Source organism: Littorina saxatilis, linkage group LG9 (assembly GCF_037325665.1).
Source record: "Littorina saxatilis isolate snail1 linkage group LG9, US_GU_Lsax_2.0, whole genome shotgun sequence".
Classification (NCBI taxonomy): Eukaryota; Metazoa; Mollusca; class Gastropoda; order Littorinimorpha; family Littorinidae; genus Littorina; species Littorina saxatilis.
In genome coordinates, this window is record NC_090253.1 from 55,026,257 (window position 1) to 55,045,667 (window position 19,411).

At 45.2% G+C, this 19,411-nt stretch overlaps 1 protein-coding gene across 6 annotated transcripts in view; it reads right to left on the minus strand.

The window, feature by feature from the left end:
• The window catches only part of LOC138976478 (citron Rho-interacting kinase-like), a 76,287-nt gene that overhangs the window by 32,970 nt on the left and 23,906 nt on the right, over positions 1-19,411 (minus strand). For 5 of the 6 annotated variants that reach the window (XM_070349328.1, XM_070349333.1, XM_070349330.1 and 2 more), the window contains exons 18-31: positions 17,023-17,094; positions 16,589-16,684; positions 16,079-16,176; positions 15,291-15,501; positions 14,412-14,765; positions 12,382-13,953; positions 11,593-12,003; positions 10,774-11,028; positions 10,129-10,245; positions 9,556-9,665; positions 8,754-8,837; positions 8,144-8,279; positions 6,697-6,801; positions 1,162-1,302 (exon numbers count right to left, since the gene is read on the minus strand). In XM_070349328.1, the coding sequence (XP_070205429.1) occupies positions 1,162-1,302; positions 6,697-6,801; positions 8,144-8,279; positions 8,754-8,837; positions 9,556-9,665; positions 10,129-10,245; positions 10,774-11,028; positions 11,593-12,003; positions 12,382-13,953; positions 14,412-14,765; positions 15,291-15,501; positions 16,079-16,176; positions 16,589-16,684; positions 17,023-17,094 (3,762 nt within the window). The remainder of the gene's footprint in view (positions 1-1,161; positions 1,303-6,696; positions 6,802-8,143; positions 8,280-8,753; positions 8,838-9,555; positions 9,666-10,128; positions 10,246-10,773; positions 11,029-11,592; positions 12,004-12,381; positions 13,954-14,411; positions 14,766-15,290; positions 15,502-16,078; positions 16,177-16,588; positions 16,685-17,022; positions 17,095-19,411) is intronic. The other variant, XM_070349332.1, reaches the window with a different exon arrangement.

Consider the following 19,411-nt stretch of genomic DNA (forward strand, 5'->3'; position numbering starts at 1 on the left):
CAAGTAGACTTCACAAAGTATTTTAAACAAAAAATTCAGTGCCAAAGCACCGTGCAGCGAGCTTCGTCAAGTAGACTTCACAAAGTATTTTAAACAGAAAATTCAATGCCAAAGCACCGTGCAGCGAGCTTCGTCAAGTAGACTTCACAAAGTATTTTAAACAGAAAATTCAGTGCAAAAGCACCGTGCAGCGAGCTTCGTCAAGTAGACTTCACAAAGTATTTTAAACAGAAAATTCAGTGCAAAAGCACCGTGCAGCGAGCTTCGTCAAGTAGACTTCACAAAGTATTTTAAACAGAAAATTCAGTGCCAAAGCACCGTGCAGCGAGCTTCGTCAAGTAGACTTCACAAAGTATTTTAAACAGAAAATTCAGGGCCAAAGCACCGTGCAGCAAGCTTCGTCAAGTAGACTTCACAAAGTATTTTAAACAGAAAATTCAGGGCCAAAGCACCGTGCAGCGAGCTTCGTCAAGTAGACTTCTCAAAGTATTTTAAACAGAAAATTCAGTGCCAAAGCACCGTGCAGCGAGCTTCGTCAAGTAGACTTCACAAAGTATTTTAAACAGAAAATTCAGTGCAAAAGCACCGTGCAGCGAGCTTCGTCAAGTAGACTTCACAAAGTATTTTAAACAGAAAATTCAGAGCCAAAGCACCGTGCAGCGAGCTTCGTCAAGTAGACTTCACAAAGTATTTTAAACAGAAAATTCAGTGCCAAAGCACCGTGCAGCGAGCTTCGTCAAGTAGACTTCACAAAGTATTTTAAACAGAAAATTCAGGGCCAAAGCACCGTGCAGCGAGCTTCGTCAAGTAGACTTCACAAAGTATTTTAAACAGAAAATTCAGTGCCAAAGCACCGTGCAGCGAGCTTCGTCAAGTAGACTTCACAAAGTATTTTAAACAGAAAATTCAGTGCCAAAGCACCGTGCAGCGAGCTTCGTCAAGTAGACTTCACAAAGTATTTTAAACAGAAAATTCAGTGCCAAAGCACCGTGCAGCGAGCTTCGTCAAGTAGACTTCACAAAGTATTTTAAACAGAAAATTCAGTGCCAAAGCACCGTGCAGCGAGCTTCGTCAAGTAGACTTTGCAAAGTCAACTTCGCTCAATTAATATCAGGCCTAACAGGAGTTGATCAAAAGATATATATATATGTAAGAACTGACCTGCAGTGCCTCTGTGAAGTTCTCCAGGCTGACCTTCTCGCCAAAGATGAGCTCAAACTTGTCCATGGCCTGGTCCAGGTGTTTCTTCAGCTTCAGGTTGGTGGCCTTCAGGTCCTGCATCTCCGTGATCTTGGACGATATCTGGACACACACAATTAGCCAGGCGTGAAACTTGGACGATATCTGGACACACACACTATGCCAGCCATTCAAACTTGGACGATATAACACAGTTATCCAGGAATCAAACATAAAGGCACATTTCTTCATATGAAAATTTTTGCTTGCAATCTCAGATCTGGCCACACATATATGTAACCAGGAGTGAAACTTAAACTGGCAGTGGCACACTCCTTCATATGAAAATAATTCTGCTTACTATCAGGCATGGGAATTGAAAAAAGTAAAAAAAGGCTGAAAATCTGTAAGTAATAGCAAAGTCGACGGCGCGAAACGCCTAGCCTTACAAGGGGGTTCTGCCGAAATTTTTGTTTCTTCAAAGAACCCAAATGGTGCAATTTGGTGTCATCTGAGCTCCCAAGTTTGCCATTAACTTCAGTTTTTAGAACCACTTTTGCCTCCACCATTTATTTTTTCGGCGGACACTTTTGCTTTTTCGGCGGAACAAAAAAATATTTCGGCGGAAATTTGCCTTTCGGCGGACAATTCCCATGCCTGACTATCTCCATGGGTGTTACTGGGAAAAATCAAAAAACCTGAAAGGCAGGGGTCCAGGGGCCGCCGAGGCCCCGGCGGGGCACAGGGGCAGCGCCCCGTTGGGGGGTTCAGGGGGGCAACGCCCCCCTGAAGCTGAAGCAAATTTGCCAAAATGAAAGCATATAGTGGCCATTTCCAGCATTCTCACAGTCAGAAACCATACAAGAAGAAAAGAAGCAGAAACAAAAAAAGTCCACAAAAATAATACAAATGGGATACTTTACTGTCCCAATCAACCAAGCAAAATCACCGTCAATAATTCAAAAAAAATTCTAGAGCATTCGAAAAATGTCTGACAAGAAACAAGGCATCCCGCGTTTTCTTGAGTTCAGTGGCATTATCAAAGCCACACACAAACACTGCTTCTGATCTGAGTCCTATAATGTATCCATGCGAGGCTTTTTGAAGAAGGAACGAATGTCTCCTGCACTCTGTAAAGCAGCACGTTTCCCCCCTTTCCCAACCATTCCCACCTCCACTTGTTTGTAACACCTTCCTCTAGTTTTTCAAGTTTAGAAGGATCGACATCATCACTGATGTAAGGCATTTTGATCGAGCAAAATGCTCAAGTTTGAAAGAAAGTTTCTGGACACCGACGAAACCAAATCATAATAAGCGGCAAATCCAAGGGAGCAAACCGAAAACACGCGAACCGGTGTCAAAAGTCGGATCGGAACCGCTGCTCGTTATTTTAACTTAGCGAAACGAAGTTTTTTTTATTTTTTTTTTATTTTTTTTTATTTTTTAAACCCGGAAAACCAGAATTTCCGGCTTCAGATTTTTTCAAAAACCGGAAATCAGGCAAAAGCCGGATGAGTAACACCCATGTATCTCCCATCTGGCCAGGCTTTGACATGGGATAAGACCATCCCTCCACAAGGTTCCCACGCATCAGTCTTCAGGCTTTTACATGGGATAAGACCATCCCTCCACAAGGTTCCCACGCATCAGTCTTCAGGCTTTTACATGGGATAAGACCATCCCTCCACAAGGTTCCCACGCATCAGTCTTCAGGCTTTTACATGGGATAAGACCATCCCTCCACAAGGTTCCCACGCATCAGTCTTCAGGTTTTGACATGGGATAAGACCATCCCTCCACAAGGTTCCCACGCATCAGTCTTCAGGCTTTGACATGGGATAAGACCATCCCTCCACAAGGTTCCCACGCATCAGTCTTCAGGCTTTTACATGGGATAAGACCATCCCTCCACAAGGTTCCCACGCATCAGTCTTCAGGCTTTTACATGGGATAAGACCATCCCTCCACAAGGTTCCCACGCATCAGTCTTCAGGCTTTTACATGGGATAAGACCATCCCTCCACAAGGTTCCCACGCATCAGTCTTCAGGCTTTTACATGGGATAAGACCATCCCTCCACAAGGTTCCCACGCATCAGTCTTCAGGTTTTGACATGGGATAAGACCATCCCTCCACAAGGTTCCCACGCATCAGTCTTCAGGCTTTGACATGGGATAAGACCATCCCTCCACAAGGTTCCCACGCATCAGTCTTCAGGCTTTGACATGGGATAAGACCATCCCTCCACAAGGTTCCCACGCATCAGTCTTCAGGCTTTGACATGGGATAAGACCATCCCTCCACAAGGTTCCCACGCATCAGTCTTCAGGCTTTTACATGGGATAAGACCATCCCTCCACAAGGTTCCCACGCATCAGTCTTCAGGCTTTTACATGGGATAAGACCATCCCTCCACAAGGTTCCCACGCATCAGTCTTCAGGCTTTGACATGGGATACGACCATCCCTCCACAAGGTTCCCACGCATCAGTCTTCAGGCTTTGACATGGGATACGACCATCCCTCCACAAGGTTCCCACGCATCAGTCTTCAGGCTTTTACATGGGATACGACCATCCCTCCACAAGGTTCCCACGCATCAGTCTTCAGGCTTTTACATGGGATAAGACCATCCCTCCACAAGGTTCCCACGCATCAGTCTTCAGGCTTTTACATGGGATACGACCATCCCTCCACAAGGTTCCCACGCATCAGTCTTCAGGCTTTTACATGGGATACGACCATCCCTCCACAAGGTTCCCACGCATCAGTCTTCAGGCTTTTACATGGGATAAGACCATCCCTCCACAAGGTTCCCACGCATCAGTCTTCAGGCTTTTACATGGGATAAGACCATCCCTCCACAAGGTTCCCACGCATCAGTCTTCAGGCTTTTACATGGGATAAGACCATCCCTCCACAAGGTTCCCACGCATCAGTCTTCAGGCTTTTACATGGGATAAGACCATCCCTCCACAAGGTTCCCACGCATCAGTCTTCAGGCTTTTACATGGGATAAGACCATCCCTCCACAAGGTTCCCACGCATCAGTCTTCAGGCTTTTACATGGGATACGACCATCCCTCCACAAGGTTCCCACGCATCAGTCTTCAGGTTTTGACATGGGATAAGACCATCCCTCCACAAGGTTCCCACGCATCAGTCTTCAGGCTTTGACATGGGATAAGACCATCCCTCCACAAGGTTCCCACGCATCAGTCTTCAGGCTTTGACATGGGATAAGACCATCCCTCCACAAGGTTCCCACGCATCAGTCTTCAGGCTTTGACATGGGATAAGACCATCCCTCCACAAGGTTCCCACGCATCAGTCTTCAGGCTTTTACATGGGATAAGACCATCCCTCCACAAGGTTCCCACGCATCAGTCTTCAGGCTTTTACATGGGATAAGACCATCCCTCCACAAGGTTCCCACGCATCAGTCTTCAGGCTTTGACATGGGATACGACCATCCCTCCACAAGGTTCCCACGCATCAGTCTTCAGGCTTTGACATGGGATACGACCATCCCTCCACAAGGTTCCCACGCATCAGTCTTCAGGCTTTTACATGGGATACGACCATCCCTCCACAAGGTTCCCACGCATCAGTCTTCAGGCTTTTACATGGGATAAGACCATCCCTCCACAAGGTTCCCACGCATCAGTCTTCAGGCTTTTACATGGGATACGACCATCCCTCCACAAGGTTCCCACGCATCAGTCTTCAGGCTTTTACATGGGATACGACCATCCCTCCACAAGGTTCCCACGCATCAGTCTTCAGGCTTTTACATGGGATAAGACCATCCCTCCACAAGGTTCCCACGCATCAGTCTTCAGGCTTTTACATGGGATAAGACCATCCCTCCACAAGGTTCCCACGCATCAGTCTTCAGGCTTTTACATGGGATAAGACCATCCCTCCACAAGGTTCCCACGCATCAGTCTTCAGGCTTTTACATGGGATAAGACCATCCCTCCACAAGGTTCCCACGCATCAGTCTTCAGGCTTTTACATGGGATAAGACCATCCCTCCACAAGGTTCCCACGCATCAGTCTTCAGGCTTTTACATGGGATACGACCATCCCTCCACAAGGTTCCCACGCATCAGTCTTCAGGTTTTGACATGGGATAAGACCATCCCTCCACAAGGTTCCCACGCATCAGTCTTCAGGCTTTTACATGGGATACGACCATCCCTCCACAAGGTTCCCACGCATCAGTCTTCAGGCTTTTACATGGGATAAGACCATCCCTCCACAAGGTTCCCACGCATCAGTCTTCAGGCTTTTACATGGGATACGACCATCCCTCCACAAGGTTCCCACGCATCAGTCTTCAGGCTTTTACATGGGATACGACCATCCCTCCACAAGGTTCCCACGCATCAGTCTTCAGGCTTTTACATGGGATAAGACCATCCCTCCACAAGGTTCCCACGCATCAGTCTTCAGGCTTTTACATGGGATAAGACCATCCCTCCACAAGGTTCCCACGCATCAGTCTTCGGTCATTTACGCATACTCCTTTTTACCTGACACATTGCTCTGACCCCAGGCCAGTCGAATGTCTGATACTTTTAACTCATTCGCTGCGCGTCTAAATTTCCCCTGTGTTCCCTGCCAACGCGCGATTTAGAGCCATTTTGAAAAAATTATTAAAAATCAACAACACAAGATAACCTTACATACCTTATGTTTTTGCAAAGTTTGGAACTTACTCTTTTAGAAAATATATGAAACATTTGAAAGTACATACCTTTTGTTGTCTTCATATCCAGGCAAAATATCCAATTTGAAGCAAAACAAAAAAACTTTCTACGTCATGGGTTCATCATACACAATGTCATGATCGACACTTGCATTGCCCGAATCATCACCCAAATGATCGTCCATTGGCACAAAATCGTCACCAGAATCTAAAATATCATCTCCACTATCATCATCACTGAGGTCAAGATCAGAACCGTACTGAATAACACGTTCTAGCACTCTTTTCAAGTTACTACGTCTCAGCAGAACGATCCGCCATCTTGGAAAAGTCAAAACACGTGGGTCGCACACCGTCAACAAAATTTTTATTAATGCCAACAATTTAAGGGAAGGAACTGTTTACAGTGAATGGTACCACTGTAGACAGATAGAAGTTCATTGCAGGGGTTGTTTCCCTTGGTCAGCAGGACCGTTTACACCGTTAAAAATTCGTGATATCCGTCGGAACTCAAGTACCGGCACGCAGCCAACGCTAAACACAGGTGTCGGAATTCCAGTTCCGACACGCAGCGAATGAGTTAACACACAAGATGTCTTTTGACACCTTTTTTTTTTTTGCATCCAAGACATTTTGACCGATACAGTCTTGTTGCTATGTTAGTTTAGGTTGCATTTCTGTGTATGGTTTCTATGTTTCTTGTATTGGAATTGTAAAGCGCGTGGAGCTGTTATCGGGACTTAAACTATAGAAAAGTAATTTATTATTATTATTATTATTATTATTCACAGGTCTGGCACTTACCTCCTCCTTCAGTTCGTTGATGAGTCCACTCTCCGCTTTCTTGCTCTGACCTTGAACTTCAAGCATCTGCCGATACTTGTGCTCTTTCTCCTCCAGTGTCGACATCTAAAAGCATCAAAGTACAGCATCTTCTGATTCATTCCTGGTATTTCTGATGTTCTTTTTCACTAAGGCTGAATACAGTGGTACCTGGGATGTGAGGCCCCTTCAATACACCTCCCATGAAAGGACACCTGTGGTCCCTTCGTCTAATATCGCTACTAAAATACACCTGCCATGAAAGGACACCTGCAATATAGGGACAGTTTTGGGTGGTCCCAAGGGTGTCTTTTCATCACAGGTTCCACTATAATAAATAATCATAATGTCAACCTCAGTCAAAAAGGTGCACAACAGTTCACAGAGAAGTCATTATTCACCAAATGTTTCGTCTGACTCAGGCTTTTGTGGAAGTATGCAAAATAGTTAGATGAATGTGTTAACAGTAACACAATACAGTAGTCCCTTCCATTTCCGGCCCTTTCGTGGGCGTGAACCTGCCCGGAGCGGCCAGCTTTCCCATGACTAATGAGTTTTCCTTCTATAATTGACTCTTAATGGCCGTTAACCTGTCTGACGCGGTCAACGGTCACTGATTTTTGCCCTAAGGTGCCCCTCTTACTCGACAGGAGCGGCACGGTGTGTGTGTGTGTGTGTGTGTGTGTGTGTGTGTGTGTGTGTGTGTGTGTGTGTGTGTGTGTGTGTGTGTGTGTGTGTGTGTGTTGTGTGCACAGACGGCACAGCACGAGCAGACGACATGAATACTTACGCATGCGCAAACTGTAAATACAGACATGCGCATACATGTACATTTACGGCAGTCACTTCCGGATCGATCACAGCTGATGTGAGTTTGAAACACTTGTTTATCTGACACTCAAATACATATATAATAATCCAAACAACACACATAGAAACATACGAAACAATAGCTTAGCCAGGACGATCGAGTTAAACACGCAAATAATTAAGATGTATAAACGAAAGCAAAACTAACAGAGACAATGAATCGGCGGCTCGTGGATGATCGCTTTCTTTTCTTCATGAAAACTTGATCGTGTTTTTTTGGAGGAGGAGGGGGCCTGTAATGAACGGCCACCTGATATTTGCGGTCACCTTTGCAATGACTAATGGGTGACCGGATATGGCAGGTACTACTGTACATGGTTTTCACACTCAGATTTGCAGAAAAATACCAGACATGAAAGCATGAAAAAAGAACAAGATGACAATGAACAAAGGCTAACCACAAGACCCTGGAAATATCAGATTCATTGATAGATTGAAGGAGAAAGTGGGTCATGAGTAAACTACTCAGTAAATGATGTAAAACTATAAAAACAATAAAAAGATGAATTAGAACGAATAATTTCAAAAGAGAAGAAGAAAATGGAAAAGCAGTTCCTACCTTAGCAGTTACTTTGTGTGCTCGGTTCCTCTCATCTTCCACCTGTTTCTTCAGTGTGGCGACCTCTGCCTTGTAGTGAGACTTGACTTTCTCCAACTCTTGGCTCAGTTCAGTCACTCGACTATCAACTGCTGTCCTGAAGTGCACACAAATACACACACATTTTTAGTCAGAATAAAAAAATATATGATAAGATCATCCTTGCTGAATGCTACAAACTTATTTCCCCCATCTTTTTTTCTATTCAAAGTTCCAACACTCTCTTTGACAGATCATAAGCGTGAAAAGCTCTCAGAGAATACTAAATTCAATTGACACACTTTGTCATTCAAGACGGCACCAGCGTATGACCACACAACGCTGCAATGCATGTTTTTCACAGAAACATAAACGAAAAACAATAGAACACTGAGTAATTAAGTATTCTGCATACAAGAAGGCACTGGCATATGGCAACACAATGCTGCAATGTACGTTTTTCACCATAACAATAGGGCAAATTTGCTGCATTCTGTATGCCATCCAGACGGACACCCTGCCCTGTCTTGGCTGTCTGTCCAGCAGGCAGGTGAGCTGTGCAGAGCAAGGAAGCAAGGATCAAGTGACCAACCTGGTGGAGGACACAGCATGAAGTTTCTGAGTGGCGCCTTCGAGTTCCTCTTCTCGTTCAGCAACGGCTTTCTCGTAAGTCTGTCTGAAAATCCCAACAAGGTGTCGGCATGAAACAGGCGAGGCTTTGACTGATTGCAACAGGAATGGTCTCAGAAGTAACGCTCCTTTCAGTCAACCAGCAGTGAACCAGAAGGAATCATTTACAGAATGCACACACTGGCAAGTAAGTCTTGCGTTCACATAAAAGGCAGCTCTATAACACAGCACAATCAGTTACAAAGATTTTCAAACAGTTACACTTGTAGAGACTGTCTCACCATCTGCAAAACTCTAACCTAAAAATAATACATTAGCAGAACATTAGCCTTTTTCTTTCAAGAGCCAATTGTTCAAAATTAACTTAATGTTCACATGGACCATCTACCATCAACTCTGAGCCAGCTTCTGAATGGTTTTCATTCTCACAGAATTGCTGAAAAGATGTTGACATGTGAACAGACTTATTACTTGGGAGTTCCAGTTCCAAACAACATGGACTCCAGTGGCGCCCGTGATGAAAGCACACCCTTGGCACACGCCAACAGTGCCCCTACATGGAAGGTGGCCTGTCATGTCAGGTATATCTAGGTATAGATATTAGACAATACAAAGTGCCATGTGCCATAAGTCGATAACTGGCAGGTAGCCTGTCACCAGAGGGGCTTCACAACGCAGGTTAGGTACCACTGCTGACAAAAACTGGTTGAAATTACAATGAAAATGGTCCATGTAAGCAGCACTTGAGTGCCAGTATTGTTTACCTGATGTCATTCCACTGAGCCTCCTGTTTCTCTGAGTCATCGACTAGGGCCTCCATGTCTTTCACTTGGTCCTCCAGCTCCAAGCAAAGCGCCGCCAGCTTCTGACTTTTCTGTCAGAAAGAAAAAAGCCATCAATATTTTAGTATGGGTTGCAGTTCTAAACCCAGCACGGAAAAAACAAGCGGGCCATTTGCAAATAGCCGCTTACAGTAAAATGTTTACTTTTGTTTCCAGGGAAGCCAAGTTTAGAAGGGGAACTGAGCAAACAAGCTGTCAAAAAGCGTTGTTCCGGATGATAGTGTATTAGCTTAGCAAAACTATTTAATTAGAAACTTACAGTAACATGTAATATTTTGAGAGTCAGTTATTATCACCAGTGCATCATCAAGAAATTATTTCCTAGTTCTCTGTTCTCAAATGTCTTCTACTGCCCAGCAACACTTGTGTCTACAAAACCATAAATGTTAAAAAGATTCTAAGCCATGCTTCACTTTTTCAATAACGAATGCTAAGTGCATTGTAAAGCTACCAAGGCACACAGGCAAACACAAGGAAATCCAAGAGTGTGCCAACCTTTATCTCCATGTCCAGTTGGTGTTGCTTGGTCTGCACCTGGTCTTTGAGCAGTGTGACTTCCATCACTGTGGCCGCCTTGTCTCTGTGGGAACCGTTCTGCCGATCTTCCAAATTCTGTAAAAGGCAAAATCATTTGAATGAAATGACACAGCACTCCGAATAAACTCCAAGCCTAAATAGAAGTTCAGTCACTCTAAGAAAACCTCCTTTCTTATCTCAAAAGTTTTGAGCACTCGTCCAATTTTAACAATCTGCTTGCTTGCAAGACATTCGCTGTAGAAACAACTTATGCTGAATTGTCACAATTGAAAGAGTTGTATTTTAAACATGTCTTTCAATTACATGTACAATCAAATGGGTAAGAGCTTGGTAAACACTGAACTCTGGACAGATGCTGGTTCTGAATTGGACAATATATAATAATACATGTATATTCAAGAAAACCTTAACAAAGGGATTCAAGTGCTTAAAATACAAAACTCTACTGTGTCCTCAGAGCACTTATGTTCCACTGTAATGTAAATGCTGTGGGTTCATCATGCTTGTTCATTTTCTTTTTTTGACACCATATTTCTAAAGCTATTAACACCCGATGAAAGAATTCAGCAAAACTCAGGGACCAGCCATGGAGTCATAATTCACCTTGTACTGTCGCTGAAGCGTCTCGTACTGCGACCTGAGCACTCGTAGCTCCTGTTCCGCCCCTGCTGCCATCTGAATGTTGGTCGCCCTGGAGACGGCGCCATTGTCTAGCGCTCGCTGAAGCTTTTCCACACGGTCTCGCAGCTCTTTTTCCTGGCGCTGGTTGGCTGCCAGGAGTGAGCGCGCTTCACTGACTGCGAGGTTAGACTCGTGGAGCTCCTTGCGCAGTTCTATGATGAGGGCGTCTCGTGAGATCTGTTCAAATCATTGAGATATAAGATTGAACATTTTCAGACTTAAGTAAAGCAGCCTGTTAATAAGAGGGGGAAATATCTTGCATGCGATACTAACAGTGCAATTCCGTTTCTTTCCTACACATCCCATAAAGTTAACTATTACTGTAGAATCATGGGTGCAACCTGGAAAATTCCAAAAACCGGCAAAAGTTGGGGTCCAGCTTTTTTAGTATTTAAAATGCAAAAAAAACAACTCTCCTGGAACAAAAACATCGGCAGCCGATGAAACCAAAAACCGGCTGCCGGCGTGTAGCCGGCAGAGTTGCACCCATGTAGAATCTATCTTACTTGCAAGTTCCTAAACTGAGAAGCATTTCTTGTTACTCTGTAAACAAGGTAGGTAACTCGAATTTCTGTCAATTTGCTGCTGGGGGAGTAACCTTGGGTGAGACAAACTCAGGGCACAATAAAAGCACCTTTGAACAAACTACATGCAAAAACTTGGTTCTTACTCATTTATTCAAGCTGTGTATATTTTGCTGCCAACACTGCCATGGTAATACAATTATTTCTTTCGTCTTACCGCAGCCCCACCTCCAACATTGGGGCGGTTGTTGGCTCTCTCCAGGTATTTCTCCAGCTCTTCCACCTTAGTCTCCAGGTAGGAGTTGGTCTTCCGCACTTCTACCACCCCCGTCCAGTCTTCCGCCAGATCTTTCTGCGACTCTGCCGCTTTCTGGTTTCTGGCGGCAGCCTGCAGACTGGCCACCTCCTCGCGGAGCTTGCTAGAATCGGCCATCAGGTCTTTGACTTGCAGTCCCAGAGATTCTGCCTTGGACTGCGCTTCTGACTGGAGTTTTTGGCTGCTGGCTTTCTGCTCCTTAAGTTTGGTGATTTCAGTGGTAAGGTTGTTCACTCGAGCTTCCAGTTCTGCCTTCTCTTGCTGAATCTCGGTGGAGGCCTGGTTTTTGTGGTCACTTGACTGGCGTCGCTTCTGAAAATCAAAAAGTAATGAAAATTCCAGACCTTTCTTGCCTTCACCAGACTGTCAACTTTTTTATTTTTTAAAAAGAAGAAAAGAATGTGCCTTCAGTCATTTTGATTTAAGAAGAAATCTATGTTAATAGTTCAGAGGCAAATTTCTGTGCATGCTACGTCAATACTGAATTCTGATCTTTGGAAGCATCTTCAATTATGATGGACAATGAAGCAGACAGAGAGGACACTGGGGGATTGGGGAGAGAGAGAAAGGGAAAAGTAAAATAAATTGAAATAAAAAGTCTTAACCAGAAACCAAGAGCATCAAAGAAAGAAACTGGAGAGATCAAGACAACCACAAGGAAAAAATGAGAAGTTTCCCCACACGGCTTACCTGAAGTGACTCCAACTGTCGCTCCAAACTTTTCACCTTGGACTCCAGTGCATGTTTCTCTTGTGTCAGCTCCCCAACCAGCCTGTTGCTCGATGCAGTACTCCTCCCAGCCTTCAGCTTCTCTATCTCCTCTTTCGCTGACTTCTTCTCCGACTCCAGCTCGTTTTCAAGCTTCTTGTGCCGTTGCTCAATCTCTGACCGCTTCCCCTTGAGCTCAGAGTTTTCCTCTTCCAGACTCTTGACCCTCAGTTCCAGCATTCGGTGCTTGCCCTCAGACGCTGTCCTGTTGGCCGAGGTCTTCTCCAGCAGACGTTTTTCGTCCTGAAGCTGTTGCAGCTTGCCCTGAAGGTCCTTGACCTTGTCTTGCAGCTGTTCGTGGCTGTCCTTCAGGCTGTCATACTCCCCCTGGGGAACGGCGTCCCTGACTTCGGCCTCCGCTGTTTCCTTGATCTGAACCCTCAGCTGCTCGATCTCGTGTTTCAGCATGTCTTTGTCCACGCTGGTGGCGGAGGAGATCTCTAGCTTCTTCTCCAGCTCGCGGACGACCCTCTCCAAGCGTTGAACCTTGTCTTCCAGGTCGGCACGGAGCTTGGATCCGCTCTCCCGCAGGATGACCAGGGAGTTTCTGCTGCCAGAGTCACGGAGACTGAGACCCGGTCTAGAACGCTGGAGCGTGTCTCGCTCTTTCTCCATCTGCTCCAGCTTCCTCTGGAGGTCGGCTTTCTCCGTCTGGAGGCGGTCGACCAGGCGGCTGCGGACCTCAACGCTAGGTGTTCGGTCCAGCCCCTGTTTCTTCTCTGTGATCTGCTTCTGCAACTCAGCCTTTTCCCCTTCCAGCCTCTCCACGCTGCTGCTCTTCATGCGTAGCTGAGACTTGAGGTCTCGCAACTCCGCTGACATTGCCAGCTTCTCACGATCGTTTCCTTCACTGGCTGTGTTCTTGGCCTTTCTCTCACTGTCCCTCAACTGCTCTTCTAAGGATTGGACTTTGTCTTTCAGAGCGCTGACCTCTCTGATCTTGAGTTCTTTCTCCTCAACCTGCCTTTCAAGTGACCTGACTTTGGCCTTGAGCTCACTGACCTCTTTCACTTTCTTTTCCATGTCCTCTGTTTGACCTTCCAGTGACCTGACCTTGGCCTTGAGCTCCCTGACCTCTTTGACATTTCTGTCTCTGTCCTCGACCTGACTCTCCAGCAACCTGACCTTGGACTCAAGGTCAAAGACCTTCCTGGTCTTCCTCTCCTTCTCCTCCACTTGATCCTCCAGCGACCTGACCTTGGCCTTGAGATCAGTGACCTCAACCTCCTTGTACTCCAGTTCCTCCTTGAGTTCTTTGGCGGAAACGTTGAGATGCTTGAGCTCTTTGACCTGGCGTTCCAGCTGTTCTTTCTCACTGCGAATCAGGTCCAACCTCAGCTTTTTGGAGGATGGAGACTGCTGCATCTTTTCACGTGTGTGAGCTTCATGTTCTCTGGACAGCTGCTGGTACTTGTCGGACACCTTCTTCTTCTCCTCCTTTGCTTCCCTCAGCTCCATCTGCACAGTCCTGGCATCCATCTCTAGGCGCTCACACTGTAATTATCAAATGAACACAGGATTTGAGTGGAATTTCAAGAAAGAATCTTTAGTCATTCAGCTTCTTATTCTTTAAAAAAAAAAGTCTGTTTTGATAAACAGTGGTGCCTGCGATGGGAGAACACCTACAAATAAAGGACACTTTTTGAAGTCCCTTAGTTTATTATTTTGACCAAAATATACCTGTCACCTGTAATGTAGGGACACATTTACAGAATACATGTACCATCATCAGGACTGGATTTTGCATGTTACAAGTGTGTGGCAAATCTGCTAAACTGTGCACTGGAAAGACCTAATTGTGTTTGCAAAATGAAAGGAGGCTTATGACGGTATTTGGTTTTGCTAAAGTGAACTTCAAAGTGTCACTTCATAATCAGCTTCCGAGGTGCAATTCTTTCTGACGTTACAACACAGAAGATGAAATCATCACTGCAACAGACACATGCACAAACCTTGAGTTGAAGCTGAGCCTTCTCTTGCTCCACATCATCCATGCGTGACAGACGCAGCTCCAGACGTTTCTTGTCCCGCTCCATTGAACCCATCTTCTCCAGCTTGATCTCCAGCTCTCGTTTCTCCGCCTCCGTTTTCTCCAGGCGAGCCATGCGTCGGTTCAACCTCTCTGCATCCCGCTGCAAGGTCAAGGTCTTGTCTTCAAGGTCACGTCGCTCACGCTGGGCTGTCTGCAGCTGACCCTGAAGGTCGTCGTTGTGCTGCTGCAGACGGTTGATCTGCGTGTTGAGTTCTGATCGGGACGAGACGGCCGTATCGTCGTCATCTGTCTTCACCTTCTGCAAGGAATCGACCTGCAAACAATTCAGAACAAATTTCGTGAGTGATCAGCCCGTCTTGACATTTCCACAAACTGTTTGCTTTTAAGTTCTACCAAAGAATAGAAGAGGTAGTGGAACAACTGAAAACAGTATCAAGAATTAGAAAATAGAAAAAGTGTCACCAGGAAAAGGGGCTGGCATTATGCCTTACAAAAGCAAAATTGAAAAAGAATCTCTCCATCGCTTTTCATGAACATGATTCTCATATCGGGTTTAATGTCACACTATGTTATAACCAACCAACTGGATGCGTTTAACCTGTTCGCTGCCAAGAATTATTTGTATACAAAGCATAACCTGTATCAACCTGAATTGACAACTTACAGTGTACCTTTGATATATAAACAATTCACCAAACACATACACATTGTTTTGTTTTTTTCTTCTGTTGTTCATTATTGAACTTTTTCCCCCCCGTTAAGTTAGCCAGGATGTCAGCAAACATCCTACAGACAGCGAAAAAGCAAATCTGTACCAGAGCGTGAAAGGTCACCCCACCTGGCGCAAGAGGTCGGCGTTGCGCTGCGTGAACTCCTGCAGCTGCCTGTTGAGGAGCGTGTTGCGCTCGGAGAGCCGCTCCACCTTGCTCCGCTCCTCATCCACCAGGGCCTGCAGGCTCTCCGTCTGCTCCAGCAGCGACTTCACCTGCCCGCCAAGACTGCTGCGCTCCTCCCTCAGTGCCGCTACCTGCCCCTCCAGCTCTTGGGTTCTGCACACACATAGTCATTTCAATTAAATCCCCCAGAATCAGCGTATGGCTGCCTAAATGGCGGCGTAAAAACGATCATACACGTGAAAGTCTACTCGTGCAAAACACTCGAGGACACGTGGGAGTTTCAGCCCATGATTGCAGAAGAAGAAGATAAAGAATTTCAACGAAATCACTTGTGAGACTGACAGAAAGTCTGACTACTGGGGGATGGGTCGGGGTGCACAATCATGCAATGGGGTCTACAGGTGATGGAAAAAAATATATACCCTAAAATATAAATTGAGAGTACAGATCTCAGTCTGTGAAATGCAGAATGTGGTAATGACAGCAGGCAGAGAGTGGTGTTGAGTTGTATGGTTGCTTTTGTTGTTGCTAGAGGGTGATATATATTATGAGTAAAAGAGAGCCTCTTGATGCACTATCACCAGCACAAACACACTTCCACTTCTAGCCACTAGCAGCTCTTGTGGTGTGAATATATTCAAATAACGTCAAACAGAAGCAAGCACAGAGACAGAACACAGATTTTGTTACTGAAAGAAAAGGGTGGGACTGGATAAAAGTGCAGACGTACTTGATGTCGGTGTTCTCCACCTCCTTAGAGTACTTGTCCTGGTACTCCTGCACCTGTCTGCGAGCCGTCTCCAGATGGCCGATGATGTCCTCCATTTCCTGCACACAACATCAACAACAGCATACATCACAAACCAGTGGAGCTCACATTAAGGCCCCCCAGAATAAAACGTTTGTTTCCCACAAGTCCACACAAAAAGTAAGGTTGGTAGTTGAAATTGAAGTTTGTGGGGTTTTTTTTCTTGGACTTGTGTGATCTTTAGCACTTAATTCAGTCATGTCTGCAAGGTTGATTGAAATAGTCAGGTAGGCTTTTGTTGTTTGCTACTCAGTCTTTTTTTTACTGCTACTCAGAGTAACATGTTGGCAAATTTGAGGACACTCCTAGTCATTGTATGTTTCAGCTTGCAGTGCATAACTCCCTTCGCAGACACGCTGTGCTGGGAAGCCTGTCAGCGTCTTGAGAAAGTTTTGAATGATGGAGGTTTGAATGATTGTGGTTTGTTCTTACCCGTGTTTTGTCCATGGCAGCTTGGCGTGTTTGCTCAGCCTCTTGCTTGACGGTGAACAGGTCCGCTTCCAGGTCCAGGTTTTGACACTGCAGGTCCTGTGATTGGTTAGACACACGCACTCCTGTCATTCAGCATCAGTCACAGGTGCATACGTATGGCAATTTTAAACAAGGATTTATGATGTCATGCAATGAATACAGACAAAATCAATGGCTAAACTGGTAGGTTACCAGATAGATTTACTCAAAAAGTAAAGATGGATAAAAGGCCGGTTGAAAACGACGTTAAACACCAAATAAAGAAAGAAAGAATAAAAGGAGACGGAAGCAAGTATGGAAGAGAGACAAAAGCATTTCTTAAAAACAAACTAGCAAACATCAGTCACAAAAAGTCAACAATTTGCTTGTGGCAATAGCAAAGGCACGGCATTTACCTTGAGTTTTGCCTCCGTCTGTGTGATGGTAGTCTGTTCGTCCAAGTAACTTCGCATCTTCTTCTGCAGTTCCTGTAGAAACATGTATCCACAATTTCAGTTTCAACTTGAAAGCTTTCACTCAGTCACACCAACAGGCCAAATCATAATTTATACGTATAACAAGAAGAGCAAACGCTCGATCGAGTCACTTTCGCAGTTCTGAATATTATATGAGGCATCAGATGGACAGGAAGAAATTGCTATTCACAACACAATGAGTCACGTTCACATAAAATTTGAGCCCGGTCACTTTTATAGTTTCCGAGAAAAGCCCAACGTTAAGTTGTGTGTTGCCGAACAGAAAAGGCTAGTTATCTCCCTTGTTTTTCTGATAACGTTCGTAAAAGGCTACAGATGTAAATACGTTGATGTAAAGAATAATCCTACAAAGTTTCAATCACATCCGATGAACTTTGTCAAAGATATAAAATGTCTAATTTTTCCTTTGACGCTGACCTGTGACCTTGAAAAAGGTCAAAGGTCAACGAAACCATCGTTAAAGTGTAGAGGTCATTGGAGGTCACGACTAAACAAAATATGAGCCCGATCGCTTTGATAGTTTCCGAGAAAAGTCCAACGTTAAGGTGGTGTCTACGGACGGCCGGCCGGCCGGACGGCCGGCCGGACAGACTAACACTGACCGATTACATAGAGTCACTTTTTCTCAAGTGACTCAAAAATCAAATGAAACATCAGCCGGTAAGCATAACTGGTTGCCCATTAAATTTCTCGTATTTTCTGATTTGTACCAGTAAATTGACAGAAATGTTGAAATAACACTATCCTTGTCAAGCACATATCTTTCCCACAATCAAGACTTCACCAAGGCAGCCTTATACGTGGCATAATAGACAATATTCGGAAATAAATTATCATTTAATTAATATACTTACCCGAATCACATTAGTATGTGATTCGGGTAAGTATATTAATTAAATGATAATTTATTTAGGAAATTTTCCATTTAATATCATATTCTTACTCCGAATCACATTAGCAGTATGTGATTCGGGTAAGTATATTAATTAAATGATATTTTATTTAGGAAATTTTCCATTTAATATCATATTCTTACTCCGAATCACATTAGCATTGAGTCACCTGAGATGCTTATCACTGAAAAACGCTTACCCGGCTAAAGAATTTAAAGGGAAGCAACCCCATCACCAAAACGAAAGTGAAAGTAGCTTTGGTAATGGGCCAGTACACCGGGAGTTACCTCCCATACGGGTGTATGCCACGTCACTTCCTCTAGGAACACGTGCCTATTATCATACGGCTTTAAAAAATCTTAAAACCATAAGCGGGGCAGGTGGGAGGGAATACAGTATGTGATTCGGGTAAGTATATTAATTAAATGATAATTTATTTAGGAAATTTTCCATTTAATATCATATTCTTACTCCGAATCACATTAGCAGATAACATCAACAAGGCGGTGGGCTAGAAATGAATCAAAACTCACCATCAAGTTCTGGACAGGAACTGGCCTGCTGCTATGAGCGCTGGAAGGCCTCTGGAGCCATCCTGTCGAAGAGCTGTGACGTCCCGAAGATAAAAGTTTATGAAAACATCTTCGGAACGCCAATACGCAGTTGTCAGCACCTCCTCTAGACGTCTGGAGCGCAGAACTGCCAGAGAGGATGCCCACGCCCTCGTCTCATGGGCTCGGGCCGAGTCAAGTGGCAAGGAGGGCATAACCCCCCCCCTCTTTGTGCGCCTCCACTCATAAGCCTGCTTGATGAGCGAGGACACCCACCGGGCCAACGTTACCTTCGACAAATCTTTCTCGCGCCTAGTAAGGAGAGAGATAAACAACAACTTCTGAGAACTAGACCGAATCGGCTGAGTCCGGGCTAAGTACAGACGAAGTGCCCTCACAGGGCAATTGACCGAATCGGGGTCACCCGGGGCCAACGCGCTGGTCAGAGCCTTAACTCTAACCAGCGGAGAGGCCTGCCCCGGAGACTGATTCTTGGCCAGGAAATCAGGCCGGAAACGCAAAGATGCGGAACCGTCCGGCTCAAAGGAGATATCTCCAGGCTGACCCGACAGGGCGTGGACCTCGCTACCCCGTCGGGCCGTAGCCAACAAAAGGAGAAACAGCGCTTTGCGAGTGACATTGAACAGACTGGCCTCGCTTAAAGGCTCAAAATCCGCAGAACGAAGGAATTCCAGGATTAAAAACAAGTCCCACTTGGGAGCGGGCAAACGAGCTTTAGCTTCCTTAAGAGCAGCCCCTTTAATGACTGCAGCTATAACGCCCCCGACTCGAACAGAACGACCAATCTGCTGAAGAGTCGCCGAGATAGCGGAGCGCCGGACCCTCAACGAGGAGACTGAGGCG